The sequence below is a fragment of the Teleopsis dalmanni genome, chromosome 2 (genome assembly GCF_002237135.1).
Source record: "Teleopsis dalmanni isolate 2A chromosome 2, ASM223713v2, whole genome shotgun sequence".
Classification (NCBI taxonomy): domain Eukaryota; kingdom Metazoa; phylum Arthropoda; class Insecta; order Diptera; family Diopsidae; genus Teleopsis; species Teleopsis dalmanni.
In genome coordinates, this window is record NC_051847.1 from 64,373,107 (window position 1) to 64,399,473 (window position 26,367).

The 26,367-nt window shown below is 28.9% G+C and overlaps 2 protein-coding genes across 3 annotated transcripts in view; both read left to right on the forward strand.

The window, feature by feature from the left end:
• Nucleotides 1-16,796, forward strand: part of LOC119680962 (putative transcription factor SOX-15) — a 30,773-nt gene extending 13,977 nt beyond the window's left edge. Inside the window, exons 2-3 of the mRNA XM_038094006.1 lie at nucleotides 14,545-15,182; nucleotides 15,248-16,796. Coding sequence (XP_037949934.1) covers nucleotides 14,545-15,182; nucleotides 15,248-16,791 — 2,182 coding nt within the window. The 3' untranslated portion in view covers nucleotides 16,792-16,796. The remainder of the gene's footprint in view (nucleotides 1-14,544; nucleotides 15,183-15,247) is intronic.
• Nucleotides 16,797-20,274: 3,478 nt separating this feature from the next.
• LOC119686215 (vesicular inhibitory amino acid transporter-like) lies at nucleotides 20,275-24,642 on the forward strand. Of its 2 annotated transcripts, XM_038100727.1 has the most exons (4): nucleotides 20,275-20,362; nucleotides 20,778-20,897; nucleotides 20,967-21,120; nucleotides 23,323-24,642. In XM_038100727.1, the coding sequence occupies exons 2-4, from the start codon at nucleotides 20,789-20,791 to the stop codon at nucleotides 24,617-24,619; spliced, it is 1,560 nt and encodes a 519-aa protein (XP_037956655.1). In that variant the 5' UTR covers nucleotides 20,275-20,362; nucleotides 20,778-20,788; the 3' UTR covers nucleotides 24,620-24,642. The 2 variants fall into 2 exon arrangements, with proteins under 2 accessions (XP_037956655.1, XP_037956654.1); XM_038100726.1 differs by lacking the exon at nucleotides 20,275-20,362 and having other exon boundaries at nucleotides 20,473-20,897.
• Nucleotides 24,643-26,367: the final 1,725 nt, after the last annotated feature.

Sequence of the window (26,367 nt, forward strand, 5' to 3'; positions counted from 1 at the left end):
TCCTCAAAAATACTAAATTAACTGAATTGATTTATTATAAATAATAAATAAAAATTAAAATTATGTGAAAGTTTTAATTTTTAATTTTTAAAATTTAAACAATTTTTTATTTCATTGCGGAACTTACTATTATTTTTAAAGCATACAATTGTTCTTTATAGGTATTATTTAGGTACATTGATAAAAAGGAAAAAAATAATAATATAATATTAATAATAATATGTATTTTCTGAATAATTTATTCAGAGAATACAATACAATGAAATAAGGCCATATAATGTTTTCCATATATTAACATATATTTAATAAAAATTTGATAAATTAGAATTTATAATAAAAGTTAATTCAATAATTAAGTTTATAAATTATTAATGATCCTTAGAAGTTCTATTAAAATTTATAAAATTGAATTGTAGTGTAATTGCAAAGTAATTTATTTCAATTAATTTCAGTGGACCCTGAAAATTTATCGGAATGAAGAACTTGAATGTGCCCTATAATAAATATTTGAGAAATTAAAACTATTCCTGAAAATAAAAACGGGTATCTAATCTACACTAAAAATGTTTAACTTCAATAGACAGACATTATGAATACTTATAAATACAACTCTTTCATTTGTAAACATATTTATAACAAATTTGATATTCAAGTCAAACGATGACGATATAAGGATTTATAGTTTTATGGAAAGAAATAAAAAAAAATTTTTGAGCTTGTGTATTACCGTGATGGAATATATTTGTTTCTTCTATGTTCTTTTTCACATACTTTTGCAATAAAGTAATTCAAAAGTTTGCAATAATTTGCAAATAATTTTCACAAGTAACCATTTCCAGGTAATCTACCAACACAATTCTTTCCGTATTCAAAAAATTGAGGTGAACTAGATTTTGGAGCTGGAGAGATGATTTCATACCACTTTTTTTTATCCTCTCTTGAGGATTGAATTTGTACTGGTCAATACAAATTGAATCTCAACAACTAATTGAAGAACTTAGATTGGAGGCAAGGAATATGATAATACATTTATTGAGACTGCAAAAATTATTATCTATTTTGAGCTACCAAGAATTGTCCAAATTGACACAACAACTATTTGGAGAACTTGGATTGAAGACAAGGAACATTATAATACATTTGTTGAAATTACAGATGTTGTTATCTAGTTATTATGACCAAAATGGCTCGAATTTCTGCTATTAGTTATTAACTAAGGCAGCTGCTTTAAGTAAGGCGTCACCTGCTCAACATTACGGTATCGGACCTGATGGGTCACTGCGTACTAGGAAGACATGCTATGAGACTGAGTCTTCCGTATAATGGCTTTTATCGGAGTTGTGACTTTGCAAATGATGAGGAAATTCTACTTCACTTCATGTGAAGAACAATTTAAATCTTAGGGACTTCTTTTAGTATCGAACTGACATAGCTGTTATTCTGCAAAATTAGGATATTGGCCATGTTTCTAGACTTGTCAGATTATTTCAAATTCACTTTAATAAGGAAGTCGTGTCTCTCAGCATTGTTTCTACATTGCAGCTCGTTCGTACTTGTACAAATTCAACGAACACAGATATCTCCCTTTAATTCTATACAAACTGACCAATAAAACACGACTATTATATAACCTAATTATTGTTGTGATCGATTTTTGCGACCTTTAAAATTTCCTTCTTGTTTTTCGGTTATTAATTGTTTTTCTCCATTTCTAAGAAAAAATTTTTCCGCCGTTTGGTCTAGATTATCTGTTATATATAGATTTTGTTTAATTTTTTAAGTTTCAAAATCGTATTTATTAGATTTTTTTAGCAGTTCTCATCTATTCTCGGTTATTATAATTATCATTTAATACTTCAGTCGTTATCCACTTTTCCGCCTTTTGAAATTTCGTACATGCTGGTTTTCTACATTTTCTCTGACCAAGTTTTTCTGCCGATTGTTCAACTTTTTCTATACACTGTTGACTTGATTCAACAATATCGGTTTTAAAAACCATTTTTACGTATTTGTTCTTGTCTATTTTCGTCCATTCCTAGTCATTATCATTATCAGTAAAGGCGGTATCATCGACTTTTGCCGCTCATTGATATCCTTACACGTTTTTGTCACTTATTGTTGTTATACTTTTTATTTGACCAACACTTTTCGTTCTTTGATTTACGCTATATATACACTGTAGATTTGGTTTAATTCTTCCAGTTTCAAAACCATATTCATTTGATTTTTTGTTCTGTTTTCATCCATTCACGGTAAACATCGAATATATTGTAGTAGTTTCAAATTATTTATAGATTGTGTTTAAAAATTTGATCATTAATTAAATATTTATTATTATTTATATATTTTTATATATTTATTTATATTTATTATTATTTATTATTATATTTTTAAATAATTTTTATATTTAATTAATGAATTAATTAAATATTTATTCATAAGATTATGTTTTTAATATAAGAACCATTTGCAGGTAAATTGTAAATAACTATTGTATAATATATGATAGATCCATAAGCTTCGGCAAAATACAAATTAATTTTTTTATATTTTTTTAATTAAAAAAATATTTTTAAGATGTATAATCTTATATTAAAATTGATACATAATTAGCTAGAAATTTTGTTTTATATTTAAAGTAACTAATATCTTGAAATATTTTGCTGGTTTACTTAGTAATAAGATGGCTAGTTTAGATAAGTTGGCTACCTTATATATCATAGCTTTATCCTCAGCTTGTCTATCCTTATTTAGCCAAAGTTTTTTAAAGATAAAATTATTTTTACAATATGATATGTTGTAGAACATATCTCATATATTTCCATTGAAATACATCTAAAAAAAATTAATGAAATAATTCAGTTAGAAAAATATTCGTAATATTTTTTTAAAAATGTATCACACCTATAAAAATTATAATGATAAAATCTGATGAAAAAATGAGATAGAAAAATTTATACGTATTCATACGTATGCATAAAATGCCAAACAATTTCAGAATATTTCTAAAGCGACGATTTGAATCTAACTTTTGATTTTATTTGAGAGAAGAAAGGGATTTTCCATTTGTGTTTATTTGCACTCCTTATTAATATGAAACAAACAACGGCAGCCACGACGCCTAAAGAGCCGGTAAACATTCAACTGCCAACTCCTCCAGCCACCAGAGTCGTAAACAACAGACTACGCCAACGATCGACATTCGACGACATTCAACGACGGCAATGTTGACATTGCTATTTTATAAATCGAAAAAATGGCATAAATATGTACAGATTTCCACAATATCAGCAACTGAATGTGTCCTACTTAAAAATCAAAACTGTGCCGACCAAATAAGTACTTACGAGATCGTGATCGCCATTCTCTGCAAGAACAGTAAACACAAGGAGCGGAGAATTTGGTTTATTTTAGTTGCTAAGTACAAAATGTCAGTTGGTACCCCAATAAATTATCAAGTGTTCGCCCTTAGTTGGCTGCTTGGTTGGTTGGTTGGTTGGTTGGTAGTTGGTAGGTTGCTTTGACTTTCTTTAATGCATGAATTTGCAACTAAAGGATCGTTTTGCAGAAGCTAATGACAACAATTGACTATCGTTGCATAAAAATTTTTACATAGACTTATGTAGTATATAGTATAATATAATACCCGTATAACTCAAGAGAAGGTGAAGATAGATATATGTGTTAGTATAGTTGTTAGCATAAACTTTGAGTTATTTCATTTAGCCTAAATATAAAACTAACTGAGTTAAGTTTAATAATTTTTTAATTATAATTCTTATATACAATAATTATTTAAAAATTCTCATATATAAATTTTATATAGCGTTTTTTATTGAAATTAACAAAATGTCTAATAGTAAAATTTCAGTTGATTTCATTAGTTCATTTTATTTATAAATATTAACCATTAAACGTATAAACAATTTAATAGAATAAATCCGATTCCCAAATAATAATAATAATTCTGTATGTTGATCACCATGTTAAGAGAATATATGTGTCTATATTTATTAGTACCTCACAAAGTATTATTAAAGTAGTAAAAGTTTATAAAGTTTAAAAGTAGAGTTAAAGTTCATACTTGAACAAAGTTAAACTAAGTTTAACAAAGTTAAAGTATGAACTCTAATAATATGTTTCCATTGCCTTCGTTAGACCAGTTTATTTAAGGTCGCTAATGAAATTTGATTAATCATACAAAGAGCTTTCGTACTTTTTAACTTAGTTAGTTAACTTAGAATCAATCAAAGGATTTAAGCCCAAAAATATCGAATGTAACATTGCAAAATATATTTTCCAAGACGCAAATGAGCAAAATTTGATATATTTGACACATGAAACAAAATGTAAATAAAGAAAAAACACAGGTATGAATTTTTTAAAATATTTGTTCTTTATAAATAAATATATGGAATTGGTACATAAAATAATATAATGTGTATATAAATAAATATATATATATATCAAATTTGCATGATGAAATAATTAATTTCTGCTAACAAAAAAGACTAAGGACGTGTGCGAGTTAGGCTAAGTTGATGCTAAACCAAATGGGATATTTTTTGGGATTTTTTGCACTGCACACATTTAGCTATTTATCAACACGTATCGACACATCACTACATTATCGGCACAACTTAGAATTTCCCTCATTTAGGACGCAACCTAGCCTAACTCGCACACGTTCTAAATCTCATTTGTTCATAATTAAAAGTAAACAAACAAAAACTCTCCTAAAACTTTCACACAACTTTCTAACATATAAAATCTCCTTCACATGTAATAATCAACTTATGCCAATGTAAACGATGGAATCTTAATTTAATTAACAAAAGTTATTTTAGCTGTAGTCGAAACATGGTGTAAGCCTAAAGTTCATATGTGCGATTGTCAAATATGTGGGGTTCGTTGGGGCAATGCTATATAATCAATTAACAACTAAATTATTCTAATTTACAATTTAGAAAACTTGGAAATATAATTTCTTATTAGGATAATATGTTATTGCTATCAAAATTAAAATAATTTATTTCTTTCATTAGGTGAAAAGTATTTAAAAGCCTCCATGTGAGAATTTTTAAAACCACCTTTAAGAAACTTATCGCAAACGCATTTCAATCAAACCAGCAGTCTGTAAAAGGTCAATAGATGAAATTCTATTCTAGATTTCTTTCTTTAAATTAAAACGTTCTGCCAATTAAGTAGTTTATTTTTTTATAAAAACAGCAAGTCGCTTACTAAAGAGACAAATTGAGACAAAACCTCGATTTTCTTCTTCTTTTCTTGAATTAATTATATTTTGTTAAAATATATTCTATACATACATACATTGTATATAAATTTTTAACGTGATTACCTTCCATTAACGCTTAAAACAACGGCACTCTTAATACACACAATATAGTATAATGTGACTCTAAACACCTCTATTAGAGTACCCAGAAATTTTGAGTATTAATTGAAGCTATACGTTTGGTTATAGTTTCCTTCTTGGAAGGGAGCGACACCCATCTAACATTCTGTTATTTATTGAGTCACATCAACATATGATGGTTCATTAATATTGAATAAATAGTCTAGTAATTCTTCGATTAGTTTGGGGAGTATTAGCATAAAGCCCTCGACTCGGTACATGTCGTGTTAAAAATGTATCAAGCAATATTTCTAATATAGAGTTTTAAGTCAAATCATAACTGTATATGACATATAGGTATATCAGGAAAGAACAGTACTAAGCTCCTTTTGCTAAACCTATTCTGAAATGTACGTAGCATAATTATGATTGACTAATTTGAAAATCAATAAATTTGCTAGATCCTTGCATGCAGCATCCAAATGAAATTAAAATGATATTTTTTTAATTTGATTCAACGATAATAAATAAATTAGTAAATATTGTTTAAAATATTTATTAAATAAATAATAAACAGAATAGTAGTATGAGTGAAGGAAATTAAATTTTTCTTAATACCGTGGCTATCCTGCTAAATTTATAATATTTCATTTTATTATTTTCAAATATTATTTTTTAATGATTGTTTTAATGAAAACATTTAATTAATTTAATAAATTTTTAGAATACATAAAATATCTACATTATTAGAAATTCTTTGATAAATATATTTTAACTGAAACTTCTAAGTAACGTTTTTGCATTAGCCGAAAAAGTATTTTAACCCTCAATAAATTATTTTATAATAACGGATCTTTGTATTAATGGTAATATACATTTATATAAGAAAAAAATCTTTATTTACATAAACACATAAGGTTAAAAATTATTTTAAAAAAACCTTCAGTCTGATGCAGAGAAATTCGTCTCGGGCATTTAATATATGCAAAATAATACGAAGCCTAGTTAAGGCTTAAAGTAGAATTTTTCTGAGCTAAGCTAAGTTGAGCTGGACTAAGCTACACGCTGGTCTTTTGCTGCCACTCTTCCTTTCGAATTGAATACGAGCACGACCGTACAATATTTTATTTGGTGAATTCCAGGAAGGCGAATTACTTTGAAATGTGTCGATATGTCGCATCTTTTAAAAGTTATGTACGAGTACGAAATCTTACAGTGCTGCTGCTGTTACTGTTGCTGGCTTGGTGCTGGTGCTGATGCTGGTGCTAGTTGTGTTCATTCTGCTCTTGGTACTGGTGGTTGGCTCATAGCTTTAGCTACTTCTGAAATCAATGTCGGCATTCGGCGATGCGGTATTCTTTGATAAAGCTGGTACAATAGCTGCACGCGCCCAATTTACATTTATGTCTACTGATATTTAAAAATATACAAACTCAGGAGCAGACCAACTAACTTAACGAACTGAATGGTTGGTGTATAGTGAAGTGTCCCCCGTATCGTTTCGGGCTATGTGAGTTATCAAGCAAATGCAGTTTACATAGAGCGAAAATAAGTTCACAGTGAGTTGGCGTTCTGGTAGCTATATGGAGCAGTTTTTTTAAACTTGGTTTTGTTTATATTTTTTCTTTTCAATAAATATATATTTTTTAAACAGTAGGGTTAGCTGTCAATATATTTTATAGTTTTTATATTTTTACTTCTCATTTTCATTTAAAATTTTCTTCGAGTGATCATACTATAGCATTATGTGCTATGTAATCATGCGCTCATGTTGGTTCTATGTAAAGGAGGTTTTAGAGATATTTTAACAAATTGCTTAAGTTTAAGAGTAATCTTCTAAATTAATTTTGGCAAATAAATAATGGTTTATCGTATTCTGTTTAAATTTTATAAGTTTTATTTATTAGTATTTCTGTTGACTAAGTGATTTCATGTGCTTGTTCTTTACACATATATATGTTATCGTACTCTACTAAGTTTTTACATCATATGTAAATTACGAGAAATTTTTATTCATTGTAATATTGTACTTCTAATAAATATTGTTTCTAATATAGCGTTGATATTTACTTCAAACTTTATTGAAAAAGGATAAAGCGTTTGCAACAACAAAAATTTCGTTATATTGTAAGCTGCTTCTTTGTCGTTACTTGACATTCGTACCCTTATCACATTTTTACGTTACTGAAGGCTTCTGTCAAAAGAGATATACGTATTCTGGTGTCCTCGTCGATCTTCTTCTGGAAATACTGACTAAGATTTTGTAAAGAATTTTATTTTGAGAATTCAAGAAACAGAACTGCATTGGTTATTTAAAGTTTATTATTTGAAAGTGTTCCCTATACAAAAATTTCATAAATAGTGAAACCATTTAGACAGTATTGTAGATATTTTAGAAGACAGGCCACAAGCCTTTTGTCATTTTGAAAAAAAGTAAAAGAAAATAATTTCAAATAAATACTATCAGAAAGATTCTATTTACTATATTGGCATATACTTGACAACCAGTTCTACTTTAATCTCTGAAGCGTACAGTTGACATTATTAACTTTTGTCTATATCATGAATGAGTATTTAACAATATACTTAATTTTAATCAATGTCACTAATGAATTTGTTAACTCACATACAAAAATAATTATCAAAGTAAAGAAGTTGCAAATAAATATTGCACAAAAACCTTTCGTATATATATTAATTCCTTTATTTCATTTATTAAACAGCGATATAACTTAATTTCGGGTTTCGACCTAACGCAGCATGTGTCTCCAGATGCCTCTACTGTATGTATGAGGAAGCATCAAGTGCGTTTGGTGCTTCCTCAACGACTTCTTCCACCAACTACCGCTTCGAACACATTTTTCGCTTAAGCATTGTCAGTCATTCTTATGGCAACACCAACTAGCAAAGACTGCTAAATAATCAATTAATAATAATAAAAGCACGTAATGACAATATTAATTCTGAACTTTTATAAAGTGTTGGTACTAAGCAAGATATTACATTCAATCATACTTGATGGAATCTTGACAGCAGTTCTTGGTTCTGCCTGCGAGAACCAGAATGATCTTAGTTAAAAATACTCATGTGATAATTTATTTAACACCGTATACAAAATGTTTAAGCAGTGCAAAGAATTTTTTGATATTATAAAATCGGTTTAGAGTATAAAAATCTTGCACAATGGCTCACCATAGTACAATAGGTTGCCTTGTCCCCCTAACTGTTCCTACTCGCATTTTTTGAAGTTTTAAAAATATCACTGGATAGCCATGATGAAATATAGTAATCACCTTTCTAACATTTAGATGACTTATGCTATGATGACAATATGTGCTTAGCAAGCTATTAAGTTAGGAAACTCTAACATATGGTATTATACGTAGTCCACAACATGTCAAGCGGGTACTACTTTATCTTAAATAACCTTATAGGATAATCGATAACTAACATATAGATGCTCTTCAATCAATCTTGGAAACCTACATTTTTTGCTGAACAATATCTACAGATCCAGTCAGCTAAAAACAAAAACATACTTATTCAACCCTACCTTTTCAACAATTTTGTTTTTTATAGGTATATTACTACATTACTAAATGCATGTGAATTTTTATGTTCTGAATTAGTTTATATTAAATTTACAATGTTTATTTCAGCCCTTAAAAATATCGCGTCTTTACAATTTTATCATCGTAGTTTCAAGTCTGAGAAACAGTCTACAAACGAAATTTTAAGTATGGTTTCTTAAGCTTTCTTAAACGTCACCCCTTTGGAGTTGTTTGAGTTTTGGAAAGAGGACGAAGTCATAGCAGTCTTAAAGTAATTTCATTTTGTTTTTGTGCTTTCGTAAAAGGATTTGCATGAGCGTATTATATTTCTATTTATTTAGTATCTTTTTCAATGATAATTCTTCTATTAGATTTTCATCATTGATGATGATGTTAGACTAACTCGAATTGCATAATTTTTAATATCATCTTGACTTTCCTAAAACCAGTTGCGCTATTCATAATCTGATAATTGTGGATGGGATACATCCCCGCTATTGACAATATAATTTAAATATAGTGCAAACTATGCACTTTTGGTATATTCTTCTGAAATTGCCTTTAGTAAACTGATGGTTATGAGTGAGATAGATCACCTGTATTGACAATATAATCTGAAGGTAATACAAATTATACCAATCTGACAGACGGCTTAAATGGCATTACTGTAAGCTTTATATATATAACATAATTGTTAAAACAAAGCTAATACTACTACTATTACAAATCTAATAAATCTGTGCTTTTATATTCCAGTACTCATATTCACTAAAAACGTTACTATTGAACCCTTAGATACTTTTAAGAAACTTGCCAACAATGAAAAAAATATGATAAAAGTTGGTTTAAGAATTTGAGCAGAGTCTATTGAAATAAAGCAGAGTGTATTCAAATATATTAATTTTTACATTTACATATTTTCATTAATGTATACGGATGTGTTTAAAATAAAACTAATGTTAAAACCTAATATGTTCAATTTATTGACAAAGGAAAATCGATAAAAAATATTTTATTGGTGCAGTTTTCAAACTATTTTTATTATTTATTTATTGAATTTTTTTTAATAAATTGTGATTTAACGTTTATTATGATATTAATAACTATTTTACTTAATAGAAACTATTGTATTTTTTTAGAGAGGTTTCAAAAAGTAGTGAACTAGGAAGGTTTCGAAAAGAAGTGAAATACAACAACAAAAATTTTTTTTATATATTATTATAATGAATTGAATTTTTGGCTCACAATACAGCTGTTTTGAGTATTGCCAAATATCCATCATTAGCGGTCTTAGAATTATTTCTTATATTTAATTATCGTAAATAATTTTTTGAGTCTGCAAGTAGTTGAAAACATCTTTTGTCAAATTTGAAGCTCAGGGCCAGCGTTCATTAGACAACTGAACCAAAGCCGTAGTTTTAGTTTATATTAATTAAATAATATAAAAAAGAATTTATTGAATTTTAAAAAATTCAACAAAAAATATTTTTTAATACAATCCTACTCTTGGCACAATTTCGCTACACCTATGATCTATTATTATTATTACTATGATATATTATTATATTATATTTAAATATTTTTGGATACGTGTGTTAATTTAATTTTTCACTCAAACTATAACAGACAAGCCGAGTTAGAATATTTCTGAAAACTAACAATTATTAAAGTTTTTCATCAGACTTTTCCAAAAAACAAAAAAAAAAAATAAACAATTGTATATACAAAAGTACTTTCTAATACCGATGTATGTTGCAGCGGCAAGAGAATAAAATTAAAGCAATTACATATTCAAAGAATGAACATATATAACTCAACAAAAAAATTTTTTATTTTAATTTGCACCAGAAGGAAGTACGAAAGAGGGTGTTCGAGTTTACACTGGATAGACAGTATGGATTAAACAGCGAACTAATTTGGAAGAAAAAAGACATACGTGGAGGAATTTTCAAAGGGAGGTCAAAACTCAACTAGGATCGTTGCAACACTAATGATGATGATGATATAAACATATTCAAATTCATCACACATATAATGACAAAAGAAAATTAAAAATAATTTATAATGTATTTTGAATATAAAACTATGCAAGGAAATTAATAATTAAATATATTAAAAGATTAGGTTATGTATATAACTTAAGTTTTAAAAAATTTATATAAATTGTGATTTATGTGCGAAATTATCATATATTAGAAAAATATTTATTGACTTACCCTGTATTGCATCGCAAATAATAAGCAAAGTCTCGGCTGCGCTCAGTGGCGTAACTACAGGGAAGCAACTGGAAGCAACGCTTTCGGGCCCCCGAATTTAGGGGGCCCCACTATAAATGTTTGTAAACGTTTTTTTGTTGGAATAACTTCATATTGCATTTTATAAAAGACACGTAAATTTTAAATTTAAAGTACATAATATGTATGTACTTCAAATAAAATATTAAACCTATTTATAAAATAAAAAAGTTTTTCTAAGAAAAGTATGTGTCGTAATCGAGAGTTTATATGGAAGCTATATCTAGATTTAAACCCATTTGAAAATAATTTTGTACGTTGTCTTTTGCAAATATCAGTACTGTATACACTAAATTCTATTTAAATACCTTTATTAAAAACGGAGAAACCTCATATCCGATTGTTAAGTTTATATCACAGCTGCAAGAAATAGACGTCAAATTTCAATCAAATCAAATGGTGAACAGGGTCGGCTAAAAGTATGTGTGTAAAGTTTCATTCGAAGAGTTCAAAAGCTGAGAGAGTAGTTTGAACTGAAAAAGTATATATATACTGTACTGATATATACTTAATGGTATTTCCGACGTTTCCTTTAATGCGTTACGAAAATCTTGACAAACCTTATATACCCTTTTCACATTTTTCGTGTAAAGAGTATAAAAAGAGGGGCCCCTTAGTATGTTGATAGGGGCCCCTTAGTTAGAATTTGCTTACAGGCCTAAAAAATGTAGTTACGCCACTGGCTGCGCTGCTTCGAAACATGTTGACATTAATGAGCACAGTTATTTTATTTCACTATTTAAAAGCAACATTAAAAAAATGTAATTTTATATGCAAATGTAGAAATACTTTCAGAAAAATTTACACACATTCAATAACTATTTTTTATTAAAATAATTTACGATTAAGAGGAATTTATTTAGTATACTACGCATTTGAAAAAAACCGTTAGTAAATATATGAAAAATAATTTTTTATTCAAACAAATTTACATTCCACATTCTAAAATGGCGTCCACATTTTTAGCTTCACTTCGTAAAATTTTTGTTAAATACACATTATGTTTTTAATTTACATATATTTATATATTGTACATTAGTATTTAATATTTTTATTTTAATATTAATTAATATTTAAACATTAAGAATTTGATACAAAACTATTTATTGAGATTTATTTTAGAAAAATTACTTTTCCGTTGGCAAACGTTTGCATTTATAACCAATCGTTTTCACGAACTTCACTTCACTGAATTCGGGCAGCTTTTATCAATCACACCTTCGCCTTCGTTGATATTTTGTCAAAATCTGATCGTTATGTTGTTTTACCCTTTACACCCTTCACTTAACGATACCACCTTAAGTTAAAGGGTGGTATTTAATTTTTGTTAAATTATTTAGTTCCACCTTAAAGCGTGCCTTAGAAAAGGCAATAAAATGATAAATGAGGATAACTTTGTATTAATCATTTAAATTAAAATTTTATTGCGTTATATTATAAAATATTATAGTATTATATTTTATTTTTTTTATTTTATGGTATTTATGTTTTATTAAATAAAAATATCCTTAAAATTAACACTTGTTATTAAAAAAAATTTTTTTATTTATATTATTATATTTTTTTTTATATGTATATTAATTTATATTAATCAATTCTAAAACGACTAATTAAAACTAATAATATTTCACAGAAAACAAAACTAAAAATGTACAAAACATTGATACACAGAAATAATAAAGAATACGGATTAAAATATCTTATTTAACTAAATTTTTATTGAACTAAAGATTCATCTATTAATTTATTTATTTATTTAGTTATTGAATTATATTTATTTATTATTTATAAAGTCCCAGTTACTAATAATTATGTTACTAACTCGTTTTCAATAATTTTAGCATTTTTGCTAAAAAAAATGACACTTTTTTATTGTACGTGTATATATTATTGTATTATATATTCACGATTTTGATCCGATACCACCTTTCTGGCAGAAGCATCATTCCACTCTCATAAAACTTCTTGTCTTCGGTATATTAAAGCTAATTCTTGGTATTTTTGATTTTTTCATATGAAGTGAGTGTTTTGCGATCTAAAATTTTTACAACGACCAGAACAAGTGAAAATCCTAAAATGTCTGTTTTAGAAAATATGTATTAAAATAAATCTTATTTGAACTGTAAAAACTTTAAGTGAGTTATCAAATTTGTATGACGCTTCGGATTATTTTCGAGAACACTATACTTATTCGTATTATTAATTCTATCCTTTTCTGTTTAAGTGAATAATTCAATTTGCCCCACTTGCATTAAAGCAAGTACATTGAAGAATCGGTTGTAGTACAGAATTTTCAATTAAAACTCAATAGCAAACAGACCATATCATCTTATTTGATAAATATCGGCATTCAAAGTACTTTAGTCAATTAATACTTTTAAACCAAACATTGTTGAAGACAATTTATTTCCGATCCAAAGTAGCGATTCTTCTCAAAATGGTTTATATTCGTCGGAACAAAATTTTTATGAAAAAATATATAAGACCTATATTACGAGTTTTATAATAAAACCAAGGCGTTTCGCATGATCAAGAACGATTAAATTTAATCAAATTAATCTCTCAGCAGATAGTTTTATCAAAAAAATTTATTGCATTATTTTTGGATTTTGTTAAATATCTTGAACATCAAAATTGGTGGAACGAAATTTGTACTTAAATATTCATCCCTAACGATAGTATCGACCGTATTTTTTAAAGCATTAAGCAAAAACATATTCCATAAAATATTTTATATTAACAAGTTGTGCCATATTAGCTATCAAATGCAGCTTAAGTGTGTTAAAAAAAACAGCCCGATAACAACCCAATAAGTATTTCTCTTCTGGGTCCTCTCCAATCCTCACTATACAACGACATTTATGATTACGATATTACAAACGGTGATGCATTCTCTCCAAATTTATTCGCCCACGTCTCGGTCATAGTTACTTCACACATAAACATCTTTTTGACAGTTTTCTTTCATCCAGATAGTTTTGTGACACCGATCCTTCTGCTTCAATTCACACTTTTCACATCATAGACACAATAATTTCCGTAATATCTCAATATCGAAACCCACAGGGGAAAATGTTAAAAAAACAATTAACTTGATCAATATAATTAAGGTATACAAATAAATATAACAATTCTGTATAATATTTATAATGTTTATAATAATAGCATAAAGGTATCATGTAAATTTAGTAGCTTAAGACCTTGTTCCTATAACACCTTGAATTATAGTATGTATAATATTGCTATAGTATGTATATTAATTATAAATAAATAGATGAGTTCTCTTTTTACTTTTGACATGAATAAAATTTTAAATTAATTTCTTTCCAATTATTTTTTTTAGCGCAAAAAAGTGTCATCCATTTCTATCCGCTACTCATGATTATAGTCATCCTGCCGATATACAAGAACATGGTTTTGGAGTAGAAGAGAGACTGCTTATCGATAATTCAAATGAAATTTACTATTTAAAACAAGGAAGTGAACACTCATCATCAGGCTTACATTCTCCTGCCATACATTCTTCCAATTATGACATAGAAAATATTAAAGATGGTAGTCAATCGACAACGGGTCACACGTCAATGCTCTCCAGTCCGTTTTTAAGTTCATCTTCTCCTATTATCGACACAAATCCTCCACTTCTGGCTACCAATTCTCCTATGCTAAATAAATTTCTAACACGACCAAATGTAGTTAATATGACAACTGATATGGAAGATGGTCCAATTGCTATGGACTCATCCATATGGAGCTATAACTATAAAGGAGACATATGTAATACAAACTGCACTTATTTGGAGCGACAAAAATTGAGTAGCGATATCAAATATAGTTCAGGGATAAATCAGTCGAAGTGTGCCAAAGAAACAAGAATTCGTCGACCTATGAATGCGTTTATGGTGTGGGCAAAAATTGAACGTAAAAAATTGGCGGAAGAAAATCCAGATTTGCATAATGCGGACCTGAGTAAAATGTTAGGTAATAATAAAAGATTTTTAAATCATTTAAGAAATTTATATTAATTTTGAGTTTATAAATTTTAGGCAAAAAATGGCGTTCATTAACACCGCAAGACCGTAGACCATACGTTGAAGAAGCCGAACGCTTACGAGTCATACATATGACAGAACATCCAAATTATAAATATCGACCGCGCCGTAGAAAACAATCGAAGTTACGTAAATTACAGACAAATAGTAAAGAACAGTCAGTGATACAGTCAACCAATAATTTGACAAGTCAAAAGTTGGGCACACCACCTACAATGAATTATATCAATTCATTAGATGACAACTTGTCAACTCAACTAACAACTTCAAATGCTAGAGCGATCTATGAACACACGCTTAAGTCTAATTATTCATCAAACTCTACAGATTGTTATAGTAATCCAGATACATTGGATACCATTGACACATTAAATTGTCATTCAATGCAAAATAAGGAACAAAACATGAAATTCGATATGCCACCAACACTGAAACAAAATACTAAAGTCAATAAACACACTGACAAACAATCCAAAAATAAATCTCAGTCCAACTCAAATGGACAAAAAGATATTGAAAAAGATTACAAATTAACAGATAAGGAAATGAAATATTCGCAAAGTTCATTTCAGACCTATCCCTTAGCTTCTTCCACTTCAATAGCTGTTGTCGCTGGACGAGGCATGTATGTTACTTGTAATAATCGTGGACTTTTAGACAATGGACACACAGTTAAAGGTACTTTCTACCCACCCATACCAATAATGGAACGAGACAGCCCGCGCTCAATTAATAGCACCACTCTGCCTAGCACAACGCCTGCTCACAACTCACCAACAAACATGTTGAATGCACTACAAACGACAAATTCCGAAATAAATTATCGCTTATATCCACAGGATATTACTTCAATCAACGTTAGGAATAATTTGCATAACAACAGTCCAACGAGTTATTTAGCCATGCCAAATCCATATACTTCCAATATAGTACAGTATGAAGAATATTTACGTTATCCAAATTCCGAAAATAATTTATCACCTATAATTTGTGACAATTCACTAGTTGAAACTAAAATTAATTCCAACTCAAAACAACATAAATATCCTGACACAAATCATAATTACGACAGTTATGAAAGTTATAGCAATGCTGGAGCAGATTTACACAGTTATTACACCCAACTGCCCTATGCGATCACTACTACCAATTGTCCATCCTCACCGTTGGCCTTTCCTCTACAATTAACAATACCAGTACAACATTCTCAACAATCTACTGAAAACTACGCACATCATCAGTCCGTTCAGAGCAGTTATTCTCACTATAATAATTATCCCCCCGACGACACTGGTCGGAGCACTAATATGGTTTTACAGGAAACTGCAATGCCTAATATACCGAATGTTTCACAAAGTCTTCATATGTCTCCGATACAATCACAGATGCACTCAGTCCCTGCCGTTACAGCCATGGCGTATTCTACACACAATGACTGCAACAGTGGATTAGCAGGTGATTTATTATATGAACAACGAAAGGAAGAAGAGATCAGCAACATTTTAGCAGGAGTACGTAAAACGTGTTACAGCAGCTGAAAAAAAGTTACTGAAATTATTCAAAAAAAGTTTATTAATTATTTTCTTTTAAAAAATTTTCATAAATATTTATAAAAAATTAGCTTAAGACATTTTTTTGTTAATAATTGAAGAAATATTTTTGCACTTTAAATAGATTTTTGTAAGTAAGTGAATAAAAGTATAAATAAAGAACAAACAAAGTTTGATAACAAAAATAACTTTTTAGTTTTTTATAGGTACTAATATAAAAGAAATTATTCATTCCTCAAGAAACCTTAATTAAACTAATATATATATTATAACAGTATATATATAAGACTTTGTGGTCCAAATTAGAGGGGACTCATACCATACACTACCCATCGCATCTGGCTACCTTATTTTGTTATATAGATGTTTTATTACACCTCACACTAAACTCCTTGATAATATAGTAAATGCCTCCAGTAGGATATATTTGCTGTGTATTATCCTTGATACTAGAAATAGTATAATGAAAACATTGGAAATTTAAGTAAAATCACTTAACTCTTTCATAGTATCCGTATGATCAGATTGAACCCACTCTTAAGTACTAGATTACTTCGCCATTGCCAATGGTCTTATGCATGAATGCAGCCTGTGATATCTTAATATCTTAGATTACTATTAACACAGAGGATAATTTAACGACACTCACCGTGTGATCTCATATTTCTGAAATTTAACAAAAGAATTCACATGCATCATCATCTACCAATCAAAACTAGTACAACAATCAAATCATAATAATACAAATAACAAAAACCGGTAGTTATAGTCAATAGAAATACACTCACTCTTTATTTCCTCTCTCTATATCCTCTAGAAAGGATTATAACTCTATACAAACAGGCGAAGATTTAATGTTTAGTAGACTCTCTTACAGCTAAGATATTTTGGTATGAAACAATAGCACAAACTTCTACACCAGCCCCTATGATTTGATCCATTTCAAAACTGGACCTGACTAAATTGTAAAAAAATTGAATGTAAGTTTCCAATTCGGTAAAACGTTCAAGCTACCAGATCTTAGTGAGTTCCAATTCAGTTGTATTTCAAATTAAAGCAATGAGGCTAACTACAATACAAAGCATCCTATTCTTTATGACGTCAGTAGCATATAAATATAAACGTTGTTTGATTCTAAAAAGATATTAAAATGAGAGCAATACATAAAGAAAATGTTCATTTAAAATAGTTATACAACTTACAAAAACTTTCAGATTTCTATAAGCAATCTCAGATGAGATTGATTCATTTCAGATGAAAAATGATCTAGCAACCAAGACTTAAAGAGTTTTTAACAACAATAATGCCAATTCAATGTTTCTAATATAAACTTTTGTAGCTAACTTAACAGACAACATATAATGAAAATATATCCAACTAAGTGATAGTTGTAAATATCTTACAGATCTGTAAGTGTGGTCTCATCGCTCGTGGGTTCGATGAGAGCCCAGTACAATTATTTTGATTATATTTACCCTGAAAAAAGGTGTGAAAACTAAAAATATTGGATATTATTGGATCAATTATTAACCTTGATCTCTCTTTCTCGAGATATGATGATTGAATCAGGAAAAGCATAATAAATCTTATATGTCGGAATATAATACTACTTTATAGTCATTAATATATCAAAAATATCAGTATTGATGATGTCATAAATTGAACCAAAAATAAAATTTATTTTTAGAATATAAATATGAAGTTCCGATTGTTGGTAAGGCCACATACTAGATGGATTGATAAATACCCTGTGTAAGTAATAAAAACGGAAATTATATTTCATGCTTCAGTATAGTCGCCTTTTAGCTCAACAATTTTGAAACGTTTGAATATCTTTTAAATATTACGATCTATCAAGTCCTTCAAAATATACCGCAGTTTCCCCTTCCACTTCATCTTTTGATGCAAATCTCTTTCTCTTGAGTTATTTTTGCAAGTTTGGGAACAGATAATTGTCACTGGGAGCCAAATCTTAAGAATACGTGGGTGAGGAAGCAATTTGTACTTTAATTCATTGAATTCAATGGTTTTCATTGACGTGTAAGCGGGTGCGTTATCCTGCAAAAATACTTAGCAAAAATAAATATATCTTTTAGTATTTACTAAAGTCAATGTTTTGAACTTTATTCTATTATTTTAGTGTAAATCACACCTTAAAAAAGGTGAAATATATTAAAGAGCTACTGCTTTATGTTATTATTATTATTAAAAGGGACAATGCTACACTATGACATATATGATCTGTTATGGAATGACTGGAGAGGTTAACCTTGCATGAACCTAAAATTAACCTGAGTAAGGCTATTGCCAAGCGTAAATTTATCTCTTGGAGCAACATTCAAGACCTTATTTGATTTCATAGAAACTTTTTAATGTTAGTAAGTATGTTAAACTTTGTTAAGAGATAGTAGTTCCGCAATATCTCCACTTAATTATTTTACATATACCTTACTGAAATCTATCAATAGATGCTTACGCTTCTCCAGTGGCGTCGCTAAGCGTCAGCGATGTTGGCGAACGACGACGGCCTCGCACCCACAGGGGCCTCTCAAAAAGTTACAGACTGTGGATTCTATGCACTTAATAAATATTTTGAACATTTTGGTTTGATAATGGCATTGACCATATTCGAAGTATTCCCGAATGTTTATATAGTAACCAGATTCATGCTCACAGTTCCAGTCAGTATAGCTTTGTCGGAAAGAAGCTTTTCAAAGTTAAAATTAATTAAGACGTATTAGAAAAGTATGATGATCCAAGAGACACTATCTCCATTGGAAATTCTATAAACTGAAGCAAAAATATCAGTTGGCGCAAATTATGATATAATTTAAAAAAAAATTGAGTGAGGCTAAAAGTAGGAAAAATTCATTTATTTTAATTTTTGTTTATTTTAATTTGATTAGCAATAAAATTTTCAACAATGTAACTTGAAAGTTTACAACTGGGTTATAAAGGGGGCCTCGCTATTCTGATGTCGCCGACGTGCAGAGTTGGTCTAGCTCCGCCACTGTGCTTCTCAGCGAATTCAGGTTTTAAAATATTTAATCTACTACTTAAAATTATCAGAAATATGAAATAAATAAAGCTTAATAGTTAATTATGGAAGATCGACCTTTGACCCACCTGCCTATTTTCGTTCTAAACAAATAAATTTACTCTCCTTGTAATAACATTATAAACTAAAATTTAATTTATTTCCATTTTAAGTATATTTATCTAAAATTGATATTAAAGTTTACTTTTAAATATTTTTAGCACTTACTTGACATTTGCCTATTAGACAGTTAATTCAACTGTCTTTGGTACTAAAATGTTTTACATACAAATTTTACAGGACATGCGCAAAATAATTCCTCTGAAGATATCCTTATCATTTCATTTTAACCCATTGGCATTTGGTGTTTGCTAAAAAATATTTATTCTTTAAATAATTTAAAAATTTTCTGTGATTTTATTATTTCCATATTAAGTAGTAGTGCAATAAAGAGCGTTTTAAGTTTTTAATATTAAATCGCACTATATTAAAAATCAATTGAGATATAGTGCGATTAAAAAGGTGAACAAATATTTACGTACATACTCGTTATGTAGTTTAGCATTCATTTGTATTTATAATTATTATTTTTACATTAAAAACTGATTGGAATGTCGTTTCATTTAATTTAGATGCCAAAAATTTGAACCAAATGTGGAAAATAATATCCTCATTTATATAAGAGGAAAATACAAATCAAAAAGAAGAGTGAAAATTTTTTTTGCTTATAAGCATCTACAAAATCGATATCTACAGTTACGTAGAAACAACTCACACCGCATCACCGCCATCTTCACCAGTTATAAACATTGAACTCGTACTGTCATCGTCGTCTTCATTGTTGTTACCGTCATGTCATTCTTAGCTAAATTGAAATCAACACCATTACCTCCTCTTCCACCTATTAAAAATATATTGAATGTTGCCGTGCAAACAGCTCGACAGCATATGCCAGAGAAAAAGGACTACGAACAGCCAGCAGGTACTACATCTCAGCAACAGTTCGCCAGTCATACGCGGGAAATGTTTAATTCCAATGATGAAAATGCTACAGATTGTAAGAATTATAAAAAAAAACTGATTTAAAAAAATCAATAATTTATATAATTTTTTTTTTTTTTTGTAGTAACTAAACAAGATAGAGGAACGGAGTTAAATCCATTTCGTAATCCAAATGGATGGATGGATACCAACAATGCTGATTACAAAACAGAGGAATATCAAACGTCATTCGTAGTTAATGAATATGATGGCAGATATCAGCAAACAGATGGATTTCGGTAAGATATAAGTAATATAGTTAGAGATATTGTTCAAATATCTTAACAAAGTAATGTTTCACGGCTTTTATTGAATCCAATGAAGTGTATGCAAGGATATTATTACATTTGTTAATAACCGTAAAATTACTCAGGGCAACTTAGAAGACTTTGTCCAGGGATAGTGCAATTGATCTTATAAGTCACAGTGCATCATTGTACGTATTATTAATAAAATAATAATAATACTCGTATAAAGACGTTCTTCGGAATACGAAGAGAGAGAATTCTTTCACACATTATATAAAAATATTGAAAGCAATAGTTTATATAAAGAATTCAGTTGCTTCCATCAGAATGGAAGTTAAAAAACTCTTTAATAAAAATATCTTATTAAGAGTTCTTCAACATATCTCACTTAAGAAGGGTTCAAATAGTAATAAAGCAGCAACAACAAAAATTTAATTAATTTATTGAAATTTGGTAGACCATACAACGCTGTTTCGAGTATTACCTAATAGTCCTCATCAGTGACCTTAGAAAATATTCAAATTTTTATTTGATTAGTTTATAGTCCGTATATAATTTATTGGACTGCAAGTGCCAGGCTTTATTTAAGAATCAATTGCATATTGAAACTTCAAAACATTCTTTAATAAATAATGAAAAACCTATTAATTTTTGCTAAGTAAAGTAGTGTAATCACATAAATTTCCGTATATAATATTGCTGAAGGACATTATCATAAACAAAAAATGTTGCATAATTTTGATATTATTAATATTAATATTTCTTATAAAATAAAATCCTGCTTTTATGAAATAAATACCAAACAATTTAAATAAATTGCGATTTCCGTATTGTTCAATATACTAATATATCATAGTGATAATGTTGATTTTAAAACCCATGACCAACGTACCGTATCTAGTGCTGAAAATATTAATAACGTTAAAAAATTGTTTTAGAAAAATTAATTCTAAGATAACAATATGAAATCAATTATATATTAAATATTAGTCATAGTCACAGTTCTAAGTCACATATGTGACTCAGTGTTTCAATAATAATCACTAAAATTGTTTATCCTAAAATTGTTTAGTTTATGTTCTTAAATAATTAAACATTATTTTTGGTTCGACTCATTCTATCAACAGTACTGATAATTTTAATACTTATATATAAAAACAAAAGCAAACTAATAGTACTGAACTCTCAGGTAACCGAAGAATTTACTTACTTATATGGCCATCATAGACATGAGTCGTCATGGGTCACGTCCAGTAGCCTCCGCCAGCCACTCTGATCAATGACTTGCTGTCGCCAATTGGTAATACCGTATGCACCCCCATATCCTTGGCCACTTGATCCTTCAAAGAAGGGTACGTCGTCTATCGCGTTTTCCACCTGCGGCTACCGTATCATACACCTCTCTAATTGAAGTATTTTCTTTCATTCGCACAACATGACTAAGCCAGTGAAACCGCTGTATTTTTATGCGCTTAACTATATCAATGTCGCGGTATAACTGATATAGTTCATAGTTCCATCTAATTCGATACACGTTGTCAATAGTGAATCTCACGATATGGGCTCAGGATGCTTAAGAAATTTGTTTGTTGCCAGAAAGTACTTTGGTTTGTCCTCATTGACCACAAGATCCATTTGTTCCACTGACGGCGCGGGGGATTAGGTCACGATATTAATATCGTCGACATACGCAAGCAGTATCAAACTTTTGTAAAATATTGAGCCAGTCAGGTTTAAACCTATTGCTCGGATTATCGTTTCCAACACTATAGATTAAATAATTTCATAATCTTCTTTATTTCAATTTGGTGGTTTGGAGGGAGATACCTTCAAAGTTTTAATCGCTCAAAGCTGTTTAGACTTTGAAATGTATATATCAAACATATATCACAGATATTGTACAATATTAATGGTTAACATTTTTGTTATAAAAAAGATTTTATTATTTTAATATTTAGAGAAAAAAAGTAATAGTGTTTATTTAAAAATTTAAAATTGAACTAAAGCTCATTGTCAGAATATCTTTTTTTTAAGGCAATTCGAATACAGCAGCTATAAGACCCGACTGATTTACTATGTTGAAAATACTCTATAACTCCATTTCAAGTGTAACCTAAGCTTGAACAAAACCAAAACTTTAAGCCTATTTTATATCTTGTTTTTAATTAAAACTTATTTCTTGTTTATTTACAGACAGGATAGTGTGAAATCCGATGGAAGTTCTTTTGTATGCGAAGGTGAAGGTGGCGGTGGTTCTAAAATTGATGAAATGCAAGCTGCTTGGAATGTTACGAATGCCATACAGGGAATGTTTATCGTTTCATTACCGTTTGCTGTACTCCACGGTGGTTATTGGGCAATCATAGCCATGGTTGGAATTGCACATATATGTTGCTACACGGGTAAAGTACTAGTACAATGTCTATATGAGCCAGATCCAAGCACGGGACAATTGGTACGTGTACGTGATAGCTATGTAGCCATAGCTAAGGTATGTTTTGGGCCAAAATTAGGTGCACGTGCAGTTAGTATTGCACAATTAATTGAATTACTAATGACCTGTATATTGTATGTTGTAGTATGTGGTGATTTGTTGGCAGGCACTTATCCTCAAGGATCTTTTGATTCCAGATCTTGGATGATGTTTGTAGGCATATTTTTATTGCCTATGGGTTTTTTGAAGTCACTCAAAATGGTATCCACATTATCTTTTTGGTGTACAATGTCACATATTGTCATTAATGCAGTAATACTTGGTTATTGTATTTTACAAATCGGTGATTGGGGTTGGTCGAAAGTACGATGGAGTCTTGATATGGAAAATTTTCCAATATCACTTGGTGTTATAGTTTTCTCATATACATCACAAATTTTTTTGCCAACACTAGAGGGAAATATGATAGATCGTTCAAAATTTAATTGGATGCTTGATTGGTCACATATCGCAGCGGCCATTTTTAAAGCAGGTTTCGGTTATATATGCTTTCTTACCTTTCAAAATGATACCCAACAAGTTATTACAAATAATTTACATTCACAAGGTTTTAAGGGTTTAGTTAACTTCTTTTTGGTAATAAAAGCTATTCTTAGCTATCCATTACCCTATTATGCTGCTTGTGAATTACTAGAACGTAACTTTTTTCGTGGTCCACCAAAAACAAGATTTCCAACAATTTGGCATCTCGATGGTGGACTTAAAGTATGGGGCTTAGGCTTTAGAGTTGGTGTAATAGTATCTACAATAATGATGGCTATATTCATACCACATTTTTCTATTTTAATGGGTTTCATTGGTAGTTTTACTGGTACTATGTTAAGTTTTATTTGGCCATGTTATTTTCATTTAAAGATCAAAGGACATCTTTTGGATCAAAAGGAAATTGCAAAAGACTACCTCATTATAGGTTTGGGGGTTTTATTCGGCGTAATTGGTATTTACGATTCTGGAAACGCTTTAATAAATGCGTTTGAAATAGGTCTTCCATTTTAAAAAGAATACTATATACATATATATATCAATATATTTAAATATAAATATTTATTATATATTTCTTATTATTTTTGTTGCTATTTGAAACATATTTTAAAAGAAACACAATGTGTTTCTATTGTTGTAAAATATGAAAAAAAGGGGTGCAATTTCTAAACATTGGATTAATTTATTCGATCATTTTAAAACTAAAATCTACAAAAAATAAAGACAATATATACGTAAGTCCTCAAGAGGTCGGGAGCATATATATAGATCTCTGTTTAATTAATAAATATAATTAATAATTTTGATTATAAAAATTAATGTTAAATATATAATTAATGTGAGATATAATTCTGCTTTGCCATATATCATATATAGTATATCTTAAAATAATTTATTTTATAATCGCTATATAAAATCGGTGTTTTTAAATTGCAGCCTTTTAAAATATGAAAAAGAAAACAAACTTTGAAACAAATGTCTTCCAAAAACATATTGTCTTCCAAATAATTAGTATATAAGAATTAATTTGTAATAAATTTGCATTAATATTTAAATGTTACAATAATAATAATAATTATATTTACTTAAATTAAATGAAAAGAAGTCTTCCAAAGTTTAATTGTAAGAAAATCCATATAATATTAGTAAATATGTATGAATGTATAATTAAAATACAATAGATAGCCAAAATAACTCATATAAAATCGAAAGTTTTTTTAATGTTTAAATATATATATTAAAATAAAGTAATTTTGATTTTAAAGTTTATGAAAGTGTTATTATTTAAAAAATTAAAAGTACTAACTAACCTTTGCCTAAGCTCATTAACCCCGTATTTTTGTTATATAAAAATGTTTTGCGTCCTTCGATTAAATATAATCCAACATACTATATATAAAAATAATTACATGAAGAACTACGTATTGGTGACACAAAAAGTTTTCTGGTACATTTTTAAATATAAATTTTCATTATTGTCAATTAAATTTAATAGAGTTCATGTTGGCCATTATTATTGATGACCTTTTGAAATTTTTCAAGTAGCTTCGTAATTCTATTGGTGTTAAACTACTGTGGTTTCTCGATGAAAAACTTCGCCAAGTGCATTACAGCGGCGGTTTAGTTATGGTAACCTTTCTTTACCATAAAGAAAATCCGAAATAAATAGGAGTCGAACGATGTAGGTTTCGGGCGGTGGACATACGATGGATGCATCAAAACTTGCCAATCAAGAGCGGTCAATTTGTTTCGAGTCATTAAAGATATGTCTGTGGGGCCTACCATTGTTATCATGTAACACAACTACTTCTTCGTTAACCAATTGTGGTCAATTCTTCTTGATTATTTAATTCAAGCGGATTTGAAAATATCCTCTTTCTCTACTATTTTAAATCAAGTTCTTGTCATATTAAAAGTTCTTAACGCAATTAAACAAATAACCATATGAAGATAGAACCCATATTTAGTTCTATACCATGCAATATATCTAAAATTTACCCGGAGCCTTTGAAACAGCAATCATTTTTTATCCTTTGTGGTAACCCGCAGGTCGTCCCTTGCCAAGTTATTCACAGGAATATTTTGATATTTTTTGAGTAATTAAATATTTAGGTTATACACCGAAATTTGCAAAGTCTATCAATACAAGTTCAAGAAAGAGATAAAAGACTGTCGTATATACGTATTACCACAGTTCGTGTATAAACTAGCACAATAAACTGAAAAGCGTTATTCCACAAGCTAAATAACTTTAGAATGTG

Bases quoted from the DNA above. Each gene is read 5' to 3' on its own strand.
- LOC119686215 (XM_038100726.1), top strand. From the start codon at position 20,693: ATGTCATTCTTAGCTAAATTGAAATCAACACCATTACCTCCTCTTCCA. The intron at 20,898-20,966 runs GTAAGAATTATA...TTTTTTTTGTAG, and splicing joins TGATGAAAATGCTACAGATT to TAACTAAACAAGATAGAGGA. The intron at 21,121-23,322 runs GTAAGATATAAG...GTTTATTTACAG, and splicing joins CAGCAAACAGATGGATTTCG to ACAGGATAGTGTGAAATCCG.